The 26,375-nt window shown below is 46.4% G+C and overlaps 1 protein-coding gene across 1 annotated transcript; it reads right to left on the bottom strand.

Annotated features, from left to right (window-relative positions):
• Positions 1–664: 664 nt before the first annotated feature.
• On the bottom strand, positions 665–1,745 carry LOC119305439 (transcription repressor OFP8-like). The gene has a single exon (XM_037581984.1). The coding sequence runs from the start codon at positions 1,629–1,631 to the stop codon at positions 942–944; it is 690 nt and encodes a 229-aa protein (XP_037437881.1). The 5' UTR covers positions 1,632–1,745; the 3' UTR covers positions 665–941.
• Positions 1,746–26,375: the final 24,630 nt, after the last annotated feature.

The raw sequence follows: 26,375 nt of genomic DNA, 5'->3' as shown, positions 1-26,375 counted from the left end.
CTAGTCCCTAAAAAGTCTCTCCCTGTTTGTTTCCAGAGACTAAAAAGTTCCTAATCCCTTCCTAGAGATTATTAAATGACCATGTTACCCCTAGTATATAGAAAAATAACAATCAAACAACACCATGGGGTGGCGGGCCAATGGATGCATGGAGGGGCATTGTTGGAAAAGTCCCAAAAAATCCCAAAAAGAATCTTCTTTCATTTAGTCCCAAATACCTAGTTTAGTCCCTAAAAAGTCCCTTCCGTTTGGTAAAAAAGTCTTTAAGAGGGACTTTTTCTAGTCTTTACACAAAAAAGTCCCCGGAAATAAAGTCCCTCAGTTTCTCGGAGGTGCTTATAGAGATAGGGTATACGTGTGTGCGTTCGTAGGGATGAGTATATGCGCGTGTATATTAACCCTTATGTCTGTACTGATATTAAAAAAAGGCTCCCGTCATCTGTCTAGTGGTTAATATACTCACGGTAATTAAGCAAGCACGCACGCATCGGCTGCATGTGCGCTGTACTGCTGTAGCATGCACACTGTAGCACTCGTTACGTGCATGAATCGGTGGGAAAAGAAATCGACTGACCATAACTATTATTTTCAGGCGATTGAAAAGTAGCTAAAGTGTGAAAAAAAAGAGCTCTATAGAAACGAACAGAGCTCATACGAACCACGGACGTGCCATCGTATGGCATACTTTATTTTGTCTTGCGTACGCACGCACGCATCATCATTACACAAAGATTAATACGCAGTCCGTTGAGCATTAGCTCTAGAGGACTACGGAGTAGTAGCAGAGTAGCACGTACAACAACGACGAGGACGACGACGATAACTACAGTACAAGATAGTACGTAATACAGTAGTATGACCCATCGAGAGCCTAAGCTAGATTTACGGCGCTAATGGAGTATAGCTAGCTAGGTGGCGCATGACGGCGCGCAGCCTCCACTCTAGAGGCCTAGGCACGGTGACGGAGGGCAGAAGAGGCCGCCGCGCGGCGCCCAGAGGTCGGCGAAGGCGTGGAGGATGAGCGGGTGGTTGCGCGGCGAGTTGAGCGAGAGGAAGCCGTGGAGGAGCGCGTTGAGGTCCTCCCACGCGTACATCTCCTTCTCCACCACCATGGCCACCATGGACTCCCGGAAGTCCTCGTACGGCGTCGCCGACTCCACCTCCACCGCCACCGCAGCCTCCTCCTCCTCCACCTCCTCCCCGCGCGCCATCATCGCCACGCCCCTCTCCGGCCTTCTGCCGCTACCGTGGTTCCTCTGCCTCCTGCGCCTCCTCGTCCTCGTCTTGGTCCTCTGCTTCTGGCGCCTCGCCTCCGGGTCGTCCTCGTAGAGCATGTTGGTGGCGTAGGTCGCGAGGCCCCACGAGTCGTCCAGGGACGACGCCGTGGTGGCGGTGGTGGCGCCCGCGGTGCTGGAGGTGAAGGCGGTGGCGGTGGACGAGGACGACGCGTGCGGCGACTTGGGCTTGGTGCCACGGCCTCCCCCTCCGCGCGCCCGGGACATGAGCGACGAGTAGATGGAACTGAGAAGCCTCGGCGTGCGGCACCCGCAGCCCACGTCCGTCACCGGCGGCGGCCGGGGCAGCAGGAAACTGTCGCCGCTACGCCGACTGAAGCCACCAGGCGAGGGCATGGTGATCGTGGCTCGACTACACTACACGAGTGAGTTCTTGGAGAAGTGGACGCGCACGCACACACGGACACGGGGTAGTATATGTCACCGGAGCTCCTCGCAAGAGACCGAGCGGCTTAAATAGGGGGTAAAGGGAGCGTGCACGCCATGATCACCGCGAGCAGCTAGTGACATGAAAAGAGGAGGTAAATGGGGGTAAGATCATAGGCTAGCTAGCTAGCCTGGTAGCGTGCATAAGTTCGAATCATGGCGGTGCAGTGAAGCAAGCGAATCGATCGTTCGGGCGGTACGTGTGCGTGCGTGCATGCATGCACCCATCCATCGATGGTTGCGGTGATTTGACGCGTCGAGGTACCACCTCTTATTACAGCGGTAAATAAATTCTGGCCGGGCAAAGGTGACGAGCAGACGAGCGGGAATAGTACGTGTACGAATATAAAAGCCTGCTCTGAGTTGACTCTCTCGGCACGCAAGTGACGACACGACGCTAGCTAGCTGAGCTATTCACTGGCTACAGTACCTTCAATCATGCATTCAAGCCTTAAAAAAAATGCATTCAAGAAGACATTTGTTTTTCTCCGCGAGTAAGAAATTTCTTACTACGCACTGCAACGTTACTGCGTGCGCATGCATAGTGTACCGTGGTCAGGACGTGCAACTCATGATCAAAAGGGTGAGATTGTCCGACTTTTTATGAACCATGATGATCCAATGCAGGAGCAGCAATATCGGGTTGCTCGCTAGCTTTGGTTCTTTCTCGAAGTAAGATTGCCCCCTAACTTTCACCAAGGATCTCTGGTGTAGCAATTCCCTTTCCGTATCTGTCTCGGTACAGTCAAAGATGGAGAGAGCCGGATACGATTCACACGCGCACCATGAGCTGATCATTGCGCAATGCGGCGACTGGTCAGCAGTACAGTGCTGCGGCTGCTTGTGAGACGGGAGATGCTAGGTACGCACTCGAGTACCTCTACTGATAATGTGACATTGTTGGATTATAGTACAAAAATAGGTTAGCTCATTCAGACATGATCGATGGAGTCGGCCGGGTGGCAAGTGGGCGGTTTCAGAGGCGGTCAAAAGGATGGGTCGTTCTTCGCTAAATCCTACCCCGCGCTCCGGTTCAATGCAAAGCATCAAAGATTTGCGTGTGTATCGCAATTGGGCGGTACGGCCCAATGTTCCAAGCCATCATGAGGGCCTCTTCTGATTGGGGATGATTCCGCATCTACAATCATAATGGACAAATCTTGCCTCTAAATATACGCGGATGCGTTTTCCTAGTAATGAATATCACACACAAACAATATTTATTGATCGAGGAAAAAAATACAAAATCCAAACATAAAATTCACTCGGAGTGCATAATTCAAAATGAAATACAATGATTTGCAGTGAGAGTTCACACATGCTTCAGAAGATCATTGCGTAGTTGCCCGTGCACATGTTGATCTTGAAGTTGTTGATGTATATCTTTAAAAAGTTCATAACATGCTCTACATCTTGTTCCAGGAGGAGGAGGACCTATACTCCAGACTTCTTAAATAGCATGCATGTAGGCTGCCCCTTCGCACTCATCCTCCATAATCAATGTTGTGCAAGATTACACAACATGACATCAGTTCCCAGACAAATGTCTTTGGTTCCCACATCACTGCAACCACATAAACAATACTCCAACGCCAACGAGCTTGGTCCACTCCAAGTGCCTTCTCCACATCCTTCCAAGCACCTTCTTGCAATTGTGCAAAGAGAGATTGCTCCTTAGGCTCGGATATAGTGTTACAAACGTCATCCATTGAGAATACATATCATCAACAAAGGAAGTATCCTTTTTAATACTTGTGCCCGTTGACCGTCAAGCTGCACGCTCAAGCATCCCATCACAAAGTATCTTGAACAACGGAGAATATTGTAACATATTGATGTCGTTGTGAAAACCAAGCATACCAAAAAAAGCATGGCAAATTCACATGTTCTTTAGAAGTTGTTTGGATTGTGGCCGAGAGTTTCCCTTCCAAACTTTTGGCATTGACTGAGAGTCTTGGCTCACGTTTGCATGGTGGCCCAATCTTTCCATCCACACCAATATTTTGGCTGTGTAGTTCAGATTCTGCACCGGTGCAAGGGTGAAACTGGGGTAGTCGATTCCCTTGCCAAATAATTGGCACGCCCAGCTTTGGCGGGGTTGGCATGGGCTTCATCCAAACAACTTATGATGACACTGCTTCAAGTATGATGGTGGCTTTTTGGGTGTGACCTTGATATATACTGCTCGTGCAAATCTTTTGGGTGGTTCTTCTATTGCCAATGCATGCAATTAACAGAACCGAGCATACCGAAGGAACCTCTTGATGCTCCAATTGCCAATAACTTTTTGTATCCTCGACAGTTGGTTCTCTCAGGTACTTCGGTCCAAACAACTTCACCACAGTGCAGGCAAATTTTGTCGTGGCGGCAAGGCATGTGCTCTCTCTCATCCCAACTTCAGCATATGCGACTTTACCATGTGCAAGCATCCTGATAGCAGTCATGCATTTATGCAAATGAGCAGGAAGCGAAGGACAGTTGTCCACGAATCCTTCCTCGGCTTGAAGTAAGGATCATTGACGGTGTCCTGTACTAGGGGGTACTCACCACGCCGTCTCCCGATCTGTTAGATTGGGCCGAGGACCCCCATGGCCGTATACTCATGGGCCAGTTCGGACACCTGCCGCATACAAGGAAGATTCCACAAGACTTGGCAATCAAGGCAAGGACTCCACCCCACCGGCGTATTCGGCTAGGACTCTTGTTATCCTAGGCCTCTGGTGCATTATATAAACCGAGGGCAGGCTAGTCGATAGATCAACTCCATATACAACAATCATACCATAGGCTAGCTTCTAGGGTTTAGCCTCCTTGATCTCGTGGTAGATCTACTTGTTGGAAATATGCCCTAGAGGCAATAATAAATTGGTTATTATTATATTTCCTTGTTCATGATAATCGTTTATTATCCATGCCAGAATTGTATTGATAGGAAACTCAGATACATGTGTGGATACATAGACAACACCATGTCCCTAGTAAGCCTCTAGTTGACTAGCTCGTTGATCAATAGATGGTTACGGTTTCCTGACCATGGACATTGGATGTCATTGATAACGGGATCACACCATTAGAAGAATGATGTGATGGACAAGACCCAATCCTAAGCCTAGCACAAAGATCGTGTAGTTCGTATGCTAAAGCTTTTCTAATGTCAAGTATCATTTCCTTAGACCATGAGATTGTGCAACTCCCGGATACCGTAGGAGTGCTTTGGGTGTGCCAAACGTCACAACGTAACTGGGTGGCTATAAAGGTACACTACAGGTATCTCCGAAAGTGTCTGTTGGGTTGGCACGAATCGGGACTAGGATTTGTCACTCCGTGTAAACGGAGAGGTATCTCTGGGCCCACTCGGTAGGACATCATCATAATATGCACAATGTGATCAAGGAGTTGATCACGGGATGACGTGTTAGGGAACGAGTAAAGAGACTTGTTGGTAACGAGATTGAACAAGGTATCGGGATACCGGCGATTGAATCTCGGGCAAGTATCGTACCGATAGACAAAGGGAATTGTATACGGGATTGTTTAAGTCCTTGACATCGTGGTTCATCCGATGAGATCATCGTGGAATATGTGGGAGCCAACATGGGTATCCAGATCCCGCTATTGGTTATTGACCGGAGAGTTATCTCGGTCATGTCTACATGGTTCCCGAACCCGTAGGGTCTACACACTTAAGGTTCGATGATGCTAGGGTTATAGGGAAAGTATGTATGCGGTTACCGAATGTTATTCGGAGTCCAGGATGAGATCCCGGATGTCACAAGGAGTTCCGGAATGGTCCGGAGGTAAAGATTGATATATAGGAAGTATGGCTTTGGCCACCGGAAGTGTTCCGGGCATCACTGGTAGTGTACCGGGACCACCGGAGGGGTCCGGGGGTCCACCAGGTGGGGCCACCAGCCCCGGAGGCCTACATGGGCCAATAGTGGGAAGGGACCAGCCCCTAGGTGGGCTGGGGCGCCTCCCACCAAGGCCCAAGGCGCCTCCAAGAGGGGAAGGGGGCAAACCCTAGGGCAGATGGGCCCTAAGGCCCACCCCAGGTGCGCCTCCCCCTTCTCCCCTTGTGGCCGCCACCTAGATGGGATCTGGGGGCTGCCGCCACCCCTAGGGAGGGAACCCTAGGTGGGGGCGCAGCCCCTCCCCCCCCCCTATATATACTTGAGGTTTGGGCTGCCCAACACACACGATTCAATCTCCCTGTTGGCGCAGCCCTACCCCTCTTCCTTCTCGTCTCTCGTAGTGCTTGGCGAAGCCCTGCTGGAGTCCCGCGCTCCTCCATCACCACCACGCCGTCGTGCTGCTGCTGGATGGAGTCTTCCCTAACCTCTCCTTCTCCCCTTGCTGGATCAAGGCGTAGGAGACGTCACCGGGCTGTACGTGTGTTGAACGCGGAGGTGCCGTCCGTTCGGCACTAGGATCTCCGGTGATTTGGATCACGACGAGTACGACTCCTTCAACCCCGTTCTCTTGAACGCTTCCGCTTAGCGATCTACAAGGGTATGTAGATGCACTCTCCTTCCCTTCGTTGCTGGTTTCTCCATAGATAGATCTTGGTGACACATAGGAAAATTTTGAATTTCTGTTACGTTCCCCAACAATGGTATCAGAGCTAGGTCTATGCGTAGTTTCTATGCACGAGTAGAACACAAAGTAGTTGTGGGCGTCGATATTGTCAATTTACTTGCCGTTACTAGTCTTATCTTGATTCGGCGGCATCGTGGGATGAAGCATCCCGGACCAACCTTACACGTACGCTTACGTGAGACCGGTTCCACCGACTGACATGCACTAGTTGCATAAGGTAGCTGGCGGGTGTCTGTCTCTCCCACTTTAGTCGGATCGGATTCGATGAACAGGGTCCTTATGAAGGGTAAATAGAAATTGGCAATTCATGTTGTGGTTTTGGCGTAGGTAAGAAGCGTTCTTGCTAGCAACCTATAGCAGCCACGTAAAAACTTGCAACAACAATTAGAGGACGTCTAACTTGTTTTTGTAGCAAGTGTTTTGTGATGTGATATGGCCAAAGGATGTGATGAATGATATGTGTGATGTATGAGATGATCATGTTCTTGTAATAGGAATCACGACTTGCATGTCGATGAGTATGACAACCGGCAGGAGCCATAGGAGTTGTCTTAATTTATTTATGACCTGCATGTCAACATAAATGTCATGTAATTACTTTACTTTATTGCTAACCATTAGCTGTAGTAGTAGAAGTAATAGTTGGCGAGACAACTTCATGAAGACACGATGATGGAGATCATGATGATGGAGATCATGGTGTCATGCCGGTGACGATGATGATGATGGAGCCCCGAAGATGGAGATCAAAAGGAGCAAAGTGATGATGGCCATATCATGTCACTATTTGATTGCATGTGATGTTTATCATGTTTTTACATCTTATTTGCTTAGAACGACCGTAGTAAATAAGATGATCCCTCATTAAAATTTCAAGAAAGTGTTCCCCCTAACTGTGCACCGTTGCGAAAGTTCGTCGTTTTGAAGCACCACGTGATGATCGGGTGTGATAGATTCTAATGTTCACATACAACGGGTGTAAGACAGATTTACACACGCGAAACACTTAGGTTGACTTGACGAGCCTAGCATGTACAGACATGGCCTCGGAACACAAGAGACCGAAAGGTCGAGCATGAGTCGTTTGGTAGATACGATCAACATGAAGATGTTCACCGATGATGACTAGTCGGTCTCACGTGATGATCGGACACGGCCTAGTTGACTCGGATCATGTAATCACTTAGATGACTAGAGGGATGTCTATCTGAGTGGGAGTTCATAAGATGAACTTAATTATCTTGAACATAGTCAAAAGGTCTTCGCAAATTATGTCATAGCTCGCGCTTCAGTTCTACTGTTTAGATATGTTCCTAGAGAAAATTTAGTTGAAAGTTGATAGTAGCAATTATGCGGACTAGGTCCGTAAACTGAGGATTGTCCTCATTGCTTCATAGAAGGCTTATGTCCTTAGTGCACCGCTCAGTGTGCTGAACCACGAACATCGTCTGTAGATGTTGCGAACATCTGACATACACGTGTTGATAACTACGTGATAGTTCAGTTAAACGGTTTAGAGTTGAGGCACCGAAGACGTTTTGAAACGTCGCGAAATATATGAGATGTTTCGAGGGCTGAAATTGGGATTTCAGGCTCGTGCCCACGTCAAGAGGTATAAGACCTCCGACGATTTTCTAAGCCTGCAAACTAAGGGAGAAAAGCTCAATTGTTGAGCTTGTGCTCAGATTGTCTGAGTACAACAATCATTTGAATCGAGTGGGAGTTGATCTTCCAGATGAGATAGTGATGTTTCTCCGAAGTCATTACCACCAAGCTGCTAGAGCTTCGTGATGAACTATAATATATCAGGGACATATATGATGATCCTTGAGATATTCGCGATGTTTGACACCACAAAAGTAGAAATCAAGAAGGAGCATCAATTGTGTTAGGGAACGTAGCAGAAATTCAAAATTTTCCTACGTGTCACCAAGATCTATCTATGGAGAAACCAGCAACGAGGGGAAGGAGAGTGCATCTACATACCCTTGTAGATCGCTAAGCGGAAGCGTTCAAGATAACGGGGTTGAAGGATTCGTACTCGTCGTTATCCAAATCACCGGAGATCCTAGTGCCGAACGGACGGCACCTCCGCGTTCAACACACGTACAGCCCGGTGACATCTCCCATGCCTTGATCCAGCAAGGAGAGAGGGAGAGGTTGAGGAAGACTCCATCCAGCAGCAGCACAACGGCGTGGTGGTGGTGGAGAAGCATGGTGATCCAGCAGGGCTTCGCCAAGCACCGCGAGATATGAGAAAGAGAGGTAGGGCTGCGCCAGGGAGAGATCAGCAACTCATGTGTTGGCAGCCCCAAAAACCTCAACTATATATAGCGGAGAGGGAGGGGGCTGCGCCCCCACCTAGGGTTCCACCCTAGGGGCGGCGGCCAGCCCAGATCCCATCTGGTGGGGCGGCCAGGGGAGGGGGAGAGGGAGGCGCACCAGGCATGGGCCCTAAGGCCCATCTGCCCTTAGGGTTTGCCCCCCCTCCTCCCCTTAGGCGCCTTGGGCCCTTGTGGGGGGGCGCACCAGCCCACCTGGGGCTGGTCCCTTCCCACACTTGGCCCATGCAGCCCTCCGGGGCTTGTGGCCCCACTTGGTGGACCCCCGGGACCCTCCCGGTGGTCCCGGTACGTTACCGATAAAACCCGAAACCTTTCCGGTGACCAAAATAGGACTTCCCATATATAAATCTTTACCTCCGGACCATTCCAGAACTCCTCGTGACGTCCGGGATATCATCCGGGACTCCGAACAACATTCGGTAACCACGTATATCTATTCCTTATAACCCTAGCGTCATCGAACCTTAAGTGTGTAGACCCTACGGGTTCGGGAACCATGCAGACATGACCGAGACGCTCTCCGGTTAATAACCAATAGCGGGATCTGGATACCCATGTTGGTTCCCACATGTTCCACGATGATCTCATCGGATGAACCACGATGTCGAGGATTCGATCAATCCCGTATACAATTCCCTTTGTCTAGCGGTATTGTACTTGCCCGAGATTCGATCATCGGTATCCCGATACCTTGTTTAATCTCGTTACCGGCAAGTCTCTTTACTCGTTCCGTAACACATCATCCCGTGATCAACTCCTTGATCACATTGTGCACATTATGATGTTGTCCTACCGAGTGGGCCCAGAGATACCTCTCCATCACATGGAGTGACAAATCCCAGTCTCGATTCGTGCCAACCCAACAGACACTTTCGGAGATACCTGTAGCGTACCTTTATAGCCACCCAGTTACGTTGTGACGTTTGGCACACCCAAAGTATTCCTACGGTATCCGGGAGTTGCACAATCTCATGGTCTAAGGAAATGATACTTGACATTAGAAAAGCTTTAGCATACGAACTACACTATCTTTGTGCTAGGCTTAGGATTGGGTCTTGTCCATCACATCATTCTCCCAATGATGTGATCCCGTTATCAACGACATCCAATGTCCATGGTGAGGAAACCGTAACCATCTATTGATCAACGAGCTAGTCAACTAGAGGCTTACTAGGGACATGGTGTTGTCTATGTATCCACACATGTATCTGAGTTTCCTATCAATACAATTCTAGCATGGATAATAAACGATTATCATGAACAAGGAAATATAATAATAACCAATTTATTATTGCCTCTAGGGCATATTTCCAACAGTCTCCCACTTGCACTAGAGTCAATAATCCAGTTCACATCGATATGTGATTAACACTCAAGGTCACATCACCATGTGACTAACACCCAAAGAGTTCTGGGTTTGATCATGTTATGCTTGTGAGAGAGGTTTCAGTCAATGGGTCTGCAACATTCAGATCCGTATGTACTTCGCAAATTTCTATTCATCTTGTAGATGCAACTACTACGCTACATTTGGAGCCATTTCAAATAACTGTTCTACTTGGAGCTATTCCATTATACGTATTCGGTATCTCTACTCAGAGCTATCCGGATAGGTGTTAAGCTTGCATCGACGTAACTCTTTACGTCGAACTCTTTATCACCTCCATAACCGAGAAACATATCCTTATTCCTCTAAGGATAATTTAGACCGCTATCTGGTGATCTACTCCTAGATTACCTTTGTACCCTCTTGCCAGATATGTGGCAAGGCACACATCAGGTGCGGTACTCAGCATGGCATGCCGTATAGAGCCTATGACAAAAGCATAGGGGACGACCTTCGTCCTTCCTCTTTCTTCTGCCGCGGTCGAGCTTTAAGTCTTAACTTCATACCTTACAACTCAGGCAAGAACTCCTTCTTTGACTGATCCATCTTGAACACCTTCTTTGTCAAGGTATGTGCTCATTTGAAAGTACCATTAAGCGTTTTGATCTATCCTTATAGATCTTGATGCTAAATGTTCAAGTAGCTTAATCCAGGCTTCCCATTGAAAAACACTTTCAAATAACCCTATATGCTTTCCAGAAATCCTACATCATTTCTGATCAACAATATGTCAACAACATATATTCATCAGAAATTCTATAGTGCTCCCACTCACTTCTTTGGAAATACAAGTTTCTCATAAACTTTGTATACACCCAAAATCTTTGATCATCTCATCAAAGCATACATTCCAACTCCGAGATGCTTACTCCAATCCTTAGAAGGATTGCTAGAGCTTTGCATACTTATTAACATCTTTCAGGATTGACAAAGCCTTCCGGTTGTATCACATACAACCTTTCCTCAAGAAAATCATCGAGGAAACAATGTTTGACATCCTATCTGCAAGATTTCATAAATAATGCTAATATAATTCCAACAGACTCTTAGCATCGCTACGAGTGAGAAAGTCTCATCGTAGTCAACTCCTTGAACTTGTCGGAAAACATCTTAACGACAAGTCGAGCTTTCTTAATGGTGATACTTACCATCATTGTCCGTCTTCCTTTTAAAATCCATCTGTACTCAACAGCCTTACGACCATCGAGCCGTTCTGCCAAAGTCTACACTTTGTTTTCATACATGGATCCTCTCCCGAATTTTATGGCCTCGAGCCATTTATCGGAATCCGGGCCCGCCATCGCTTCTCCATAGCTCGTAGGTTCATTGTTGTCTAGCAACATGACTTCCAAGACAGGATTACGTACCACTCTGAAGTAGTACGCATCCTTGTCATCCCACGAGGTTTGTGAGTGACTTGATCTGAAGTTTCATGATCACTATCATAAGCTTCCACTTCAATTGGTGTAGGTGCCACAGGAACAACTTCATGTGCCCTGCCACACACTAGTTGAAGAGACGGTTCAATAACCTCATCAAGTCTTCACCATCCTCCCACTCAATTCTTTCGAGAGAAACTTTTCCTCGAGAAAGGACCCGATTCTAGAAACAATCCCTTATTTCTTTCGGATCTGAGACAGGAGGTATACCCAACTGTTTTGGGTGTCCTATGAAGATGCATTTATCCACTTTGGGTTCAAGCTTATCAGCCTGAAACTTTTTCACATAAGCGTCGCAGCCCCAAACTTTTAAGAAATGACAGCTTAGGTTTCTCTAAACCATGGTTCATACGGTGTCATCTCATCGGAATTACGTGGTGCCCTATTTAAAGTGAATGTGGTTGTCTCTAATGCCTAACCCATAAACTATAGTGGTAATTTGATAAGAGACATCATGGTATGCATCATATCCAATAGGGTGCAGTTATGATGTTCGGACACACCATCACACTACGGTGTTCCAGGCTGTATTAGTTGTGAAACAATTTCCACAATGTCTTAATTCTGTGCCAAACTCGTAATTCAGATATTCATCTCTATGATCATATCATAGATATTTTATCCTCTTGTCACGATGATCTTTCAACTTCACCCTGAAATTACTTGAACCTTTCAATAATTCAGACTCGTGATTCATCAAGTAATATACTCAACATCTACTCAAATCATTTGTGAAGTAAGAACATAACAATATCCACTACACGCCTCAGCACTCATTGGACTGCACACATCAAAATGTATTACTTCCAACAAGTTGCTTTCTAGTTCCATTTTACTGAAAACGAGGCTTTCAGTCATCTTGCCCATGTAGTATGATTTGCATGTCTCAAGTGATTCAAAATCAAGTGAGTCCAAACGGTCCATTTGCATGGAGTTTCTTCATGCATATACACCAATAGACATGGTTCGCATGTCTCAAACTTTTCAAAACGAGTGAGCCCAAAGATCCATCAACATGGAGCTTCTTCATGCGTTTTATACCGATATGACTTACGTGGCAGTGCCACAAGTAGGTGGTACTATCATTACTATCTTATATCTTTTGGCATGAACATGTGTATCACTATGATCGAGATTCAACAAACCATTCATTTTAGGTGCAAGACCATTGAAGGTATTATTCAAATAAACAGAGTAACCATTATTCTCCTTAAATGAATAACCGTATTGCGATAGACATAATCCAATCATGTCTATGCTCAACGCAAACACCAAATAACAATTATTTAGGTTTAACACCAATCTCGATGGTAGAGGGAGTGTGCGATGCTTGACCATATCAACATTGGAAACACTTCCAACACATATCGTCAGCTCACCTTTAGCTAGTCTCCGTTTATTCCATAGCTTTTATTTCGAGTTACTAACACTTAGCATCCGAACCGGTATCTAATACCCTGGTGCTACTAGGAGTACTACTAAAGTACACATTAACACAATGTACATCCAATATACTTCTATCGACCTTGCCAGCCTTCTCTACCAAGTATCTAGGGTAATTCTGCTCCAGTGACTGTTCCCCTTATTACAGAAGCACTTCCTCTCGGGTTTGGGTTCAACCTTGGGTTTCTTCACTAGAGCAGCAGCTGAATTGTTGTTTCATGAAGTATCCCTTTTTGCCCTTGCCCTTCTTGAAACTAGTGGTTCCACCAACCATCAACAATTGATGCTCCTTCTTGATTTCTACTTTTGTGGTGTTAAACATCGCGAATATCTCAAGGATCATCATATATGTCCCTGATATATTATAGTTCATCACGAAGCTCTAGCAGCTTGGTGGTAATGACTTCGGAGAAACATCACTATCTCATCTGGAAGATCAACTCCCACTCGATTCAAATGATTGTTGTACTTAGACAATCTGAGCACAAGCTCAACAATTAAGCTTTTCTCCCTTAGTTTGTGGGCTAAGAAAATCGCTGGAGGTCTTATACCTCTTGACGTGGGCACGAGCCTGAAATCCCAATTTCAGCCCTCGAAACATCTCATATGTTTCGCAACGTTTCAAAACGTCTTCGGTGCCTCAACTCTAAACCGTTTAACTGAACTATCACGTAGTTATCAAAATGTGTATGTCAGATGTTCGCAACATCCACAGACGACGTTCGAGGTCCAGCACACTGAGCGGTGCATTAAGGACATAAGCCTTCTATGAAGCAATGAGGACAATCCTCAGTTTACGGACCTAGTCCGCATAATTGCTACTATCAACTTTCAACTAAATTTTCTCTAGGAACATATCTAAACAGTAGAACTAAAGCGCGAGCCACGACATAATTTGCGAAGACCTTTTGACTATGTTCAGGATAATTAAGTTCATCTTATGAACTCCCACTCAGATAGACATCCCTCTAGCCATCTAAGTGATTACATGATCCGAGTCAACTAGGCTGTGTCCGATCATCACGTGAGACGGACTAGTCAACATCGGTGAACATCTTCATGTTGATCGTATCTACCATATGACTCATGCTCGACCTTTCGGTCTCTTGTGTTCCGAGGCCATGTCTGTACATGCTAGGCTCGTCAAGTCAACCTAAGTGTTTTGCACGTGTTCCGAGGCCATGTCTGTACATGCTAGGCTCGTCAACTCCCGTTGTATTTGAACGTAAGAATCTATCACGCCCGATCATCACGTGGTGCTTTGAAACAACAAACTTTCGCAATGGTGCACAGTTAGGGGGAACACTTTCTTGAAATTTTAATGAGGGATCATCTTATTTACTACTGTTGTTCTAAGCAAATAAGATGCATAAACATGATAAACATCACATGCAATCAAATAGTGACATGATATGGCCATCATCACTTTGCTCCTCTTGATCTCCATGTTCGGGGCTCCATGATCATCATCGTCACCGGCATGACACCATGATCTCCATCATCATGATCTCTATCATCGTGTCTTCATGAAGTTGTCTCGCCAACTATTACTTCTACTACTACAGCTAACGGTTAGCAATAAAGTAAAGTAATTACATGACGTTTATGTTGACACGCAGGTCATAAAAAAATTAAGACAACTCCTATGGCTCCTGCCGGTTGTCATACTCATCGACATGCAAGTCGTGATTCCTATTACAAGAACATGATCAATCTCATACATCATATATATCATTCATCACATCCTTTTGGCCATATCACATCACATGGCATACCCTGCAAAAACAAGTTAGACGTCCTCTAATTGTTGTTTGCTTGTTTTACGTGGCTGCTATGGGTTTCTAGCAAGAACGTTTCTTACCTACGCAAAACCACAATGTGATATGCTAATTGCTATTTACCCTTCATAAGGACCCTTTTCATCGAATCTGTTCCGACTAAACTGGGAGAGACTGGCACCCGCTAGCCACATTATGCAACTAGTGCATGTCAGTCGGTGGAACCTGTCTCACGTAAGAGTACGTGTAAGGTCGGTCCGGGCCGCTTCATCCCACAATACCGTCGAAACAAGATTGGACTAGTAACGGTAAGCATATTGAACAAAATCAACGCCCACAACTACTTTGTGTTCTACTCGCGCATAGAATCTACGCAATAGACCTAGCTCATGATGCCACTGTTGGGGAACGTAGCAGAAATTCAAAATTTTCCTACGTGTCACCAAGATCTATCTATGGAGAAACCAGCAACGAGGGGAAGGAGAGTGCATCTACATACCCTTGTAGATCGCTAAGCGAAAGCATTCAAGAGAACGGGGTTGAAGGAGTCGTACTCGTCGTGATCCAAATCACCGGAGATCCTAGTGCCGAACGGACGACACCTCCGCGTTCAACACACGTACAGCCCGGTGACATCTCCCATGCCTTGATCCAGCAAGGAGAGAGGGAGAGGTTGAGGAAGACTCCATCCAGCAGCAGCACAACGGCGTGGTGGTGGTGGAGGAGCATGGTGATCCAGCAGGGCTTCGCCAAGCACCACGAGATATGAGGAGAAAGAGAGGTAGGGCTGCGCCAGGGAGAGGTCAGAAACTCATGTGTTGGCAGCCCCAAAGACCTCAACTATATATAGGGGAGAGGGAGGGGGCTGCACCCCCACCTAGGGTTCCACCCTAGGGGCGGCGGCCAGCCCAGATCCCATCTGGTGTGGCGGCCAGGGGAGGGGGAGAGGGAGGCGCACCAGGCATGGGCCCTAAGGCCCATCTGCCCTTAGGGTTTGCCCCCCTCCTCCCCTTAGGCGCCTTGGGCCCTTGTGGAGGGGCGCACCAGCCCACCTGGGGCTGGTCCCCTCCCACACTTGGCCCATGCAGCCCTCCGGGGCTTGTGGCCCCACTTGGTGGACCCCCGGGACCCTCCCGGTGGTCCCGGTACGTTACCGATAAAACCCGAAACCTTTCCGGTGACCAAAACAGGACTTCCCATATATAAATCTTTACCTCCGGACCATTCTGGAACTCCTCGTGATGTCCGGGATATCATCCGGGACTCCGAACAACATTCGGTTACCACATATATCTATTCCTTATAACCCTAGCGTCATCGAACCTTAAGTGTGTAGACCCTACGGGTTCGGGAACCATGCAGACATGACCGAGACGCTCTCCGGTTAATAACCAACAGCGAGATCTGGATACCCATGTTGGTTCCCACATGTTCCACGATGATCTCATCAGTTGAACCACGATGTCGAGGATTCGATCAATCCCGTATACAATTCCCTTTGTCTAGCGGTATTGTACTTGCCTGAGATTCGATCGTCGGTATCCCGATACCTTATTCAATCTCGTTACCGGCAAGTCTCTTTACTCGTTCTGTAACACATCATCCCGTGATCAACTCCTTGATCACATTGTGCACATTATGATGATGTCCTATCGAGTGGGCCCAGAGATACCTCTCCATCACACGGAGTGACAAATCCCAGTCTCGATTCGTGCCAACCCAACAGACACTTTAGGAGATACCTGTAGTGTACCTTTATAGCCACCCAGTTACGTTGTGACGTTTGGCACACCCAAAGAATTCCTACGGTATTCGGGAGTTGCACAATCTCATGGTCTAAGGAAATGATACTTGACATTAGAAAAGCTTTAGCATACGAACTACACGATCTTTGTGCTAGGCTTAGGATTGGGTCTTGTCCATCACATCATTCTCCCAATGATGTGATCCCGTTATCAACGACATCCAATGTCCATGGTCAGGAAACCGTAACCATCTATTAATCAACGAGCTAGTCAACTAGAGGCTTAATAGGAACATGGTGTTCTCTATGTATCCACACATGTATCTGAGTTTCCTATCAATACAATTCTAGCATGGATAATAAACGATTATCATGAACAAGGAAATATAATAATAACCAATTTATTATTGCCTCTAGGGCATATTTCCAACAAATTGTTGATGGTTGGTGAAACCACTAGTTTCAAGAAGGGCAAGGGCAAGAAGGGATACTTCATGAAACGGCAAATCAGCTGCTGCTTTAGTGAAGAAACCCAAGGTTGAACCCAAACCCGAGACTAAGTGCTTCTGTAATAAAGGGAACAGCCACTGGAGCAGAATTACCCTAGATACTTGGTAGATGAGAAGGCTGGCAAGGTCGATAGAAGTATATTGGATATACATTGTGTTAATGTGTACTTTACTAGTACTCCTAGTAGCACCATGGTATTAGATACCTGTTCGGTTGCTAAGTGTTAGTAACTCGAAATAAAAGGCTGCAGAGTAAATGGAGACTGGCTAAAGGTGAGCTGGCGATATGTGTTGGAAGTTTTTCCAAGCTTGATGTGATCAAGCATCGCACGCTCCCCCTACCATCGAGGTTGGTGTTTGCGTTGAGCATAGACATGATTGGATTATGTCTATCGCAATACGGTTATTCACTTAAGGAGAATAATGGTTACTCTGTTTATTTGAATAATACCTTCAATGGTCTTGCACCTAAAATGAATGGTTTATTGAATCTCGATCGTAGTGATACACATGGTCATGCCAAAAGATATAAGATAGTAATGATAGTACCACCTACTTGTGGCACTGCCACGTAAGTCATATCGGTATAAAACGCATGAAGAAGCTCCATGTTGATGGATCTTTGGGCTCACTCGGTGTTGAAAAGTTTGAGACATGCGAACCATGTCTATTGGTGTATATGCATGAAGAAACTCCATGCAAATGGACCGTTTGGACTCACTTGATTTTGAATCACTTGAGACGTGCAAATCATACCACATGGGCAAGATGACTGAAAGCCTTGTTTTTCAGTAAAATGGAACTAGAAAGCAACTTGTTGGAAGTAATACATTTTGATGTGTGCAGTCCAATGAGTGCTGAGGCGTGTAGTGGATATTGTTATGTTCTTACTTCACATATGATTTGAGTAGATGTTGAGTATATTTACTTGATGAATCACGAGTCTGAATTATTGAAAGGTTCAAGTAATTTAAGGGTGAAGTTGAAAGATCGTCGTGACAAGAGGATAAAAGATCTATGATATGATCATAGAGATGAATATCTGAATTACGAGTTTGGCACAGAATTAAGACATTGTGGAAATTGTTTCACAACTAATATAGCCTGGAACACCATAGTGTGATGGTGTGTCCGAACATCATAACTGCACCCTATTGGATATGATGCATACCATGATGTCTCTTATCGAATTACCACGATAGTTTATGGGTTAGGCATTAGAGACAACCACATTCACTTTAAATAGGGAACCACGTAATTCCGATGAGATGACACCATATGAACTATGGTTTAGAGAAACCTAAGCTGTCATTTCTTAAAAGTTTGGGGCTGCGACGCTTATGTGAAAAAGTTTCAGGCTGATAAGCTTGAACCCAAAGCGGATAAATGCATCTTCATAGGACACCCAAAACAGTTGGGTATACCTCCCGTCTCAGATCCGAAAGCAATAAGGGATTGTTTCTAGAATCGGGTCCTTTCTCGAGGAAAAGTTTCTCTCGAAAGAATTGAGTGGGAGGATGGTGAAGACTTGATGAGGTTATTGAACTGTCTCTTCAACTAGTGTGTGGCAGGGCACAGGAAGTTGTTCCTGTGGCACCTACACCAATTGAAGTGGAAGCTTATGATAGTGATCATGAAACTTCAGATCAAGTCACTAACAAACCTCGTGGGATGACAAGGATGCGTACTACTTCAGAGTGGTACGTAATCCTGTCTTGGAAGTCATGTTGCTAGACAACAATGAACCTACGAGCTATGGAGAAGCGATGGCGGGCCCGGATTCCGATAAATGGCTCGAGGCCATAAAATCCGAGAGAGGATCCATGTATGAAAACAAAGTGTAGACTTTGGCAGAACGGCTCGATGGTCGTAAGGCTGTTGAGTACAGATGGATTTTAAAAGGAAGACGGACAATGATGGTAAGTATCACCATTAAGAAAGCTCGACTTGTCGTTAAGATGTTTTCCGACAAGTTCAAGGAGTTGACTACGATGAGACATTCTCACTCGTAGCGATGCTAAGAGTCTGTTGGAATTATATTAGCAATTACTGCATTATTTATGAAATCTTGCAGATAGGATGTCAAAACATTGTTTCCTCGACGATTTTCTTGAGGAAAGGTTGTATGTGATATAACCGGAAGGTTTTGTCAATCCTGAAAGATGCTAATAAGTATGCAAAGCTCCAGCAATCCTTCTAAGGACTGGAGTAAGTATCTCGGAGTTGGAATGTATGCTTTGATGAGATGATCAAAGATTTTGGGTGTATACAAAGTTTATGAGAAACTTGTATTTCCAAAGAAGTGAGTGGGAGCACTATAGAAATTTTGATGAATATATGTTGTTGACATATTGTTGATCAGAAATGACGTAGAATTTCTGGAAATCATATAGGGTTATTTGGAAAGTGTTTTTCAATGGAAAGCCTGGATTAAGCTACTTGAACATTGAGCATCAAGATCTATAAGGATAGATCAAAACGCTTAATGGTACTTTCAAATGAGCACATACCTTGACATGATCTTGAAGGTGTTCAAGATGGATCAGTCAAAGAAGGAGTTCTTGCCTGAGTTGTAAGGTATGAAGTTAAGACTTAAAGCTCGACCACGGCAGAAGAAAGAGGAAGGACGAAGGTCGTCCCCTATGCTTTTGTCATAGGCTCTATACGGTATGCCATGCTGAGTACCGCACCTGATGTGTGCCTTGCCACATATATGGCAAGAGGGTACAAAGGTAATCTAGGAGTAGATCACCAGATAGCGGTCTAAATTATCCTTAGAGGAATAAGGATATGTTTCTCGGTTATGGAGGTGATAAAGAGTTCGACGTAAAGAGTTACGTCGATGCAAGCTTAACACCTATCCGGATAGCTCTGAGTAAAGATACCGGATACTATAATGGAGCAACAATTTAGAATAGCTCCAAGTAGAACAGTTATTTGAAATGGCTCCAAATGTAGCGTAGTAGTTGCATCTACAAGATGACATAGAAATTTGCGAAGTACATACGAATCTGAATGTTGCAGACCCGTTGACTGAAACTTCTCTCACAAGCATAACATGATCAAAACCAGAACTCTTTGGGTGTTAGTCACATGGGGATGTGACCTTGAGTGTTAATAACATATCGATGTGAACTGGATTATTGACTCTAGTGCAAGTGGGAGACTGTTGGAAATATGCCCTAGAGGCTATAATAAATTGGTTATTATTATATTTCCTTGTTCATGATAATCGTTTATTATCCATGCTAGAATTGTATTGATAGGAAACTTAGATACATGTGTGGATACATAGACAACACCATGTCCCTAGTAAGCCTCTAGTTGACTAGCTCGTTGATCAATAGATGGTTATGGTTTCCTGACCATGGACATTGGATGTCATTGATAACGGGATCACATCATTAGAATAATGATGTGATGGACAAGACCCAATCCTAGGCCTAGGACAAAGATCGTGTAGTTCGTATGCTAAAGCTTTTCTAATATCAAGTATCATTTCCTTAGACCATGAGATTGTGCAACTCTCGGATACCGTAGGAGTGCTTTGGGTGTGCCAAACGTCACAACGTAACTGGGTGGCTATAAAGGTACACTACAAGTATCTCCGAAAGTGTCTGTTGGGTTGGCACGAATCGAGACTGAGATTTGTCACTCCGTGTAAATGGAGAGGTATCTCTGGGCCCACTCGGTAGGACATCATCATAATGTGCACAATTTGATCAAGGAGTTGATCACGGGATGATGCGTTATGGAACGAGTAAAGAGACTTGCCGGTAACGAGATTGAACAAGGTATCGGGATACCGACGATCGAATCTCGGGCAAGTATCGTACCGATAGACAAAGGGAATTGTATACGGGATTGATTAAGTCCTTGACATCGTGGTTCATCCGATGAGATCATCGTGGAACATGTGGGAGCCAACATGGGTATCCAGATCCCGCTGTTGGTTATTGACCGGAGAGTTATCTCGGTCATGTCTACATGGTTCCCGAACCCGTAGGGTCTACACACTTAAGGTTCGATGACGCTAGGGTTATAGGGAAAGTATGTACGCGGTTACCGAATGTTGTTCAGAGTCCAGGATGAGATCCCGGACGTCACGAGGAGTTCTGGAATGGTCTGGAGATAAAGATTGATATATAGGAAGTATGGTTTAGGCCACCGAAAGTGTTCCGGGCATCACTGGTAGTGTACCGGGACCACCGGAGGGGTCCGGGGATCCACCAGGTAGGGCCACCAGCCCCGTAGGCCTACATGGGACAATAGTGGGAAGGGACCAGCCCCTAGGTGGGCTGGGGCGCCTCCCACCAAGGCCCAAGGCACCTCCAAGAGGGGAAGGGGGCAAACCCTAGGGCAGATGGGCCCTAAGGCCCACCCCAGGTGCGCCTCCCCCTCCTCCCCTTGTGGCCGCCACCCAGATGGGATCTGGGGGCTGCCGCCACCCCTAGGGAGGGAACCCTAGGTGGGGGCGCAGCCCCTCCCCTCCCCCTATATATGCTTGAGGTTTGGGCTGCCCAACACACATGATTCAATCTCCCTGTTGGCGCAGCCCTACCCCTCTTCCTCCTCATCTCTCGTAGTGCTTGGCGAAGCCCTGCTGGAGTCCCGCGCTCCTCCATCACCACCACGCCGTCGTGCTGCTGCTAGATGGAGTCTTCCCCAACCTCTCCTTCTTCCCTTGCTGGATCAAGGCGTAGGAGACGTCACCGGGCTGTACGTGTGTTGAACGCGGAGGTGCCGTCCGTTCGGCACTAGGATCTCCGGTGATTTGGATCACGACGAGTACGACTCCTTCAACCCCGTTCTTTTGAACGCTTCCGCTTAGCAATCTACAAGGGTATGTAGATGCACTCTCCTTCCCTTCATTGCTGGTTTCTCCATAGATAGATCTTGGTGACACGTAGGAAAATTTTGAATCTCTGCTACGTTCCCCAACACTAGTCTTGTACTACCCATATCATCAGTATTAAACAAGCAGGACATAGGGTTTTACCTCCATCAAGAGGGTCCGAACCTGGGTAAAACATCGTGTTCCCTGCCTCCTGTTACCATCCGGCCTAGACGCACAGTTCGGGACCCCCTACCCGAGATCCGCCGGTTTTGACACCGACATTGGTGCTTTCATTGAGAGTTTCGCTGTGTGATCGACAAAAGGATCGAGGGCTCGCCTGCAGATTAACTGCGACTTCGGCATCTTCGTCACCAGCTCGACTGGTCACCTTGGTTCGACCAAGAATTGCACCCCGTGTTCGGATCACCATATTCGGACGAGGGCCTTCATCAAACATCAACTCCGATCTCTATCAAGATCATGGAGGAATCATCCATGGAGCTCGGGGGCTCAACGTCAACATTGCCCTCAAGCGATCGCGCTGTTTTTCTGGACAGCGAACTCGTATCTGCTGCCACCACCTCCTCGAGTATCGTTTTGACGATCTCTTTGGTGGAATTGTGCGGAATTGAGTCTACAACAACCCTGGAAAATTTCGTCGAGTTCCGATGGAGGAATCTCTGGCAATCCACGATATACCGGAGCCCTGTCAAATTTGGATGGGAATTTGGATGTGTTTAGGGCGTGGTGTCCAGATTCTAGCTCGGACGTCCTTTGGAAGATCCAACCGTTGATCGGCTGCGGAATTCCTGTATCTGCCACCTCTTAAAATTTCAGCTCGATCCAACCGTCCAAACTCCGGGAACCTTCCGATTAGTGCATCACTTTTCAGATCTGTTTTCTGCGCGAAAACGAATCCGACCCGATTTCATCTTTTCTATGAACGGGATTTCGGACATCCCTTTCGAAGGAAGTTTTGTATGGGGTATTGTGTTTTGTTCCTGAACACATCCCACTAACTTTAAGATCTTTTGAACATGATCTTCAACATCATGCTGGTGTCAAACCAGTCCAGTAATATTACTCCACGGCTGCCGACCTGCGCTAAGACACGGCGTCACTTTGTTGAGCCGAGCTCAACTTCTTCGGATCATCATCTCGGCAAGCCGAACAAGAGTTCGGCATCGCGAAGGATAAATCATCACCAACATCGCCGCCCCACGGATTACACGGAGCGGGCATACCGGCATCGCCGCACGGTTGCTTCATCAAGCCGACATCGACCACGTCACGACCTGCATCGACAGGGCCGCACTATCGCTTCTTCAAGCTGGTGTCCATCACGCCGACCTACTTTGACTCATCGGCTGACATCGGGGCTTCGACATCTCGGCTGGACCGGGGGCTTCGCCATCTCTTCATCAACCTACTCCGGACACTTCGGCGTCACTAGCCGACCAGCTCCGTCACGTTAGCTGGACCGAGAGCTTTGCCTCGGCGAGCCAACCTTTATCAGCATTGACATGCCGTCGTTTTATCGCCCATCAGGCAATGGGTGTGCGGATCGAGTCCCAATTTTGGGAATCACCTTCCTTCGGATTGCTACAACAAATAAACCAGGTGCTATCAATCCCTAATATTTTTTGCTTGTTTGGGTTCATTTTTCCCAAGGAATTATTATTGTGGTTTATCCATCATATGTACACAGGTCTATCAAATGGTAGCCGCATTCACGATAGTCGCATGGTGGTTCGGTCAATTTCCGTACATAGTCCGGCGAACGCCGCATCCGGAGCTCGGACCGACCTACGAATTCAGGCTTTGCCACGCCTTTATCGCATCACGCCGACGCCCTGCATCGACATTGACTTTGGCGCCAGGCCATATTTCTTTTATTACTCACTTTGCATAAATTATTTATTCTGCAAAGATTTTTTTAAAATTATCATTATTACTACTATCTCCGGTTTGCACTATTTTTTCTGCACAGGAAAATGATCCGGGGACTTCGGCGTCACTCTGCCGGTCTGCATTGACCGTGCTATGTCACCACTTCGGCGTGTCGAGCTCTCCGCGCCGCCACCTCGGGACCGGCTTGGAGGATGGAACCTTGCCCCGCATCAAGCTCGGACCGCGTCATCAATACCGAACACATTAACCAGCTAAGTCGCTTTCATGCTCAAAGCTTTAATTTCTAACTTGTGTTTGGTTCGACCAAGCATTATATTTTTTGGAAAAAAGTTGCTTGTAAAAATTTCCTTGTCCAAACTTTATTTGTGACGCATAAATTCAAATACCCAATTCATTTGGGGGCTTCCTTCATGAAGCTTTTCCTCTTGCATATGATTATACTTGTACGGCTTTGTTCCTATATGCACCATATTGACTTAAGCGATTTACAAGCTGGGTTGCCTCGCTCCTGTGTTTACCCCTACGTTCCCGATTGTTCGGCTAGGGAGTAAAGGGAGCACCTCTGCGATTGTCATGATCGGGTCGCCCGAGCCGGACCTCAGACTGGGTGAAGCCGAAAGCTAGCGCTCTTATAGTTTTCAATGATGGTCGGCACACAACGGAACTCATGAGTACAAAAAATCTATTGCACAAGTCTCATAATAACAATGAGCACCGAAGAAAGGTATCGGTGGGGGTACTATTTTCTTCGAAGATGCTTCTTACACTTCACGGTAATATAGCATAAGTTCCCTGAGCGCGCTTTGTCTGTTACAGCCTTATGGCCTGATTTCCTGGTTATTGGAAACACCGTCGATATTCTCGACCAATGGAGTACATAACATTTTTCGGTCCTTTACCGAAGAGGGAGAAGCTGACGGTCGGTTAAGACGCGTTTAAAGTTCGGTTGAACATAGATATGATATAAGTACTTCAGTACATGCAATCATTTTTCTACCCAAGTCACTTGGGGGCTCTTAAAATTTCTATGAGCTATTTTATAGTAAATGTGTTTTCTTCTTGGTCGTTGCAAAGTCTTTTTCTATCGCTCCTTTTTCGACGTGAGTGTGTGGTCAATAGCCAGATAACCCATTTTCTCGCTAGCGACCGCTCGAGTTTAGTTCGCTAAACTGGTCTAACGAGAAGCACTCCGCCTTCGGGATAGGAGGTTGCAGCCGTAGGCTGACCCGCTTGAAGTCTTGAGATCGGATGTGTAATGTTAAAGCACGACAGAAGCACTCTTTTTTTTCTAAGACCAATTTTCGGATTGGCACCGAACACTTGCTATTGTTCGGACGTCATGTTTTTACTGACGTTTCTTGGTTTTCCAAGCTTTTTGGCACTTTTAAACTATTTGTGCTTTTCCAGCATCAGTCTCGCAGTGCAACGCCAGACACCTTTAGGGATTCGGCAAAAACATTCTCAGATATTACTATATACGCATCGGTTTCGAATTGTGTCTTCGGTCAATAGTTGGGTTGCCCGGCTCCTGCACTTGCTTCCTACGTTCCGTTTTGTTCAGCTAGGCGTGCAAAGGGAGAACCACTGCGATTGTGCTTCCAGCTCACATGGTTAAGCACCTCAGTGGAGAAAGCCGAAAACTGACTGTCACAATAAGCGTAAACTGGTCAGTGATCCGATGACTGTGTTAAATAATGGGCCACTCATAACAATGGCCGAAGTGTTTACGGCTTGACCTCGACTGTCGCCGAACACTACCGGGGGCTATTAACTAGCCTCCCAAACTAAATCCTCGATATTTTGCTCTTACATAGGCGCAGAGGTTTCATGATCATGCTTAGCATGACAACCCAAAGAAAGGAACCGATAGCGGGACTATTTTCTTTGGAAGACATTTCTTCTGTTAAACAGTAATATAACATATCTCTCTGCGTACCTTTGTTTATACAACCGTGTGGCCAGATTGCCTTGTTTGTCATAAATTTTTGCCCTCATAAAGGATTTATAAAGTAGGACAAACACTCCTCGGCTACTGGCCGAGGAGGTGGAAGCCGATGGTCGGTCAACAAAGTTTTGTACAATGCGGATCCGAGCATTAATAACGTAAAGTACTTGGATACATAGAGTCATTACACATAATTTGTGATTTTACTATGGATATCGATCCTTAATTCGGCCACCCGTGCCTGCATTAAGGCTCGGGGGCTACTGGGCTTCGGGCTTATTATTTACAAATATTAAAGGGGCACATTGATCCCCTGATCTGGTGTTGCCACCCGACCAGTGTCTCGGGGGCTACTGCATTGCTTGTCCAATGCAGAAAATTTTATGTGCAATATAGTTTCCGAGGAGATTTTGATCCTCAGGTTGGTCGGCCGCACCCAACCTGAGTCTCAAGGACTGAGCACGCCGCTTTTAGTGTCCCGAGGTATTCTGCCGAGCTTGGACTTGATCCTCAGGCCGAGTTTGCAAATCAACCTGAGTCTCAGCGGCTACTGGGACTAGCGGTCTTACGTCATCCTTCAGGTGCATCTTGGGTTTTAGACCGATACACACCTTGAGGGCTACTGGCTATATATCTCGGCAGAGAATAAATTGCACCAATAAAAAATATTCACAAAAATCGGCCCACATTCGGGGTGGTGCACCACCTCGGAAGCGGCCC

This window comes from Triticum dicoccoides, chromosome 1A (assembly GCF_002162155.2).
Source record: "Triticum dicoccoides isolate Atlit2015 ecotype Zavitan chromosome 1A, WEW_v2.0, whole genome shotgun sequence".
In the NCBI taxonomy this organism is placed as follows: Eukaryota; Viridiplantae; Streptophyta; class Magnoliopsida; order Poales; family Poaceae; genus Triticum; species Triticum dicoccoides.
The sequence above is the reverse complement of the archived record's forward strand: the minus strand, read 5'-3'. Positions and strand labels throughout refer to the sequence as shown.

What these genes read in the sequence shown, in the direction of transcription:
- LOC119305439 (XM_037581984.1), bottom strand. Translation starts at nt 1,631, where the DNA reads ATGCCCTCGCCTGGTGGCTTCAGTCGGCGTAGCGGCGACAGTTTCCTG.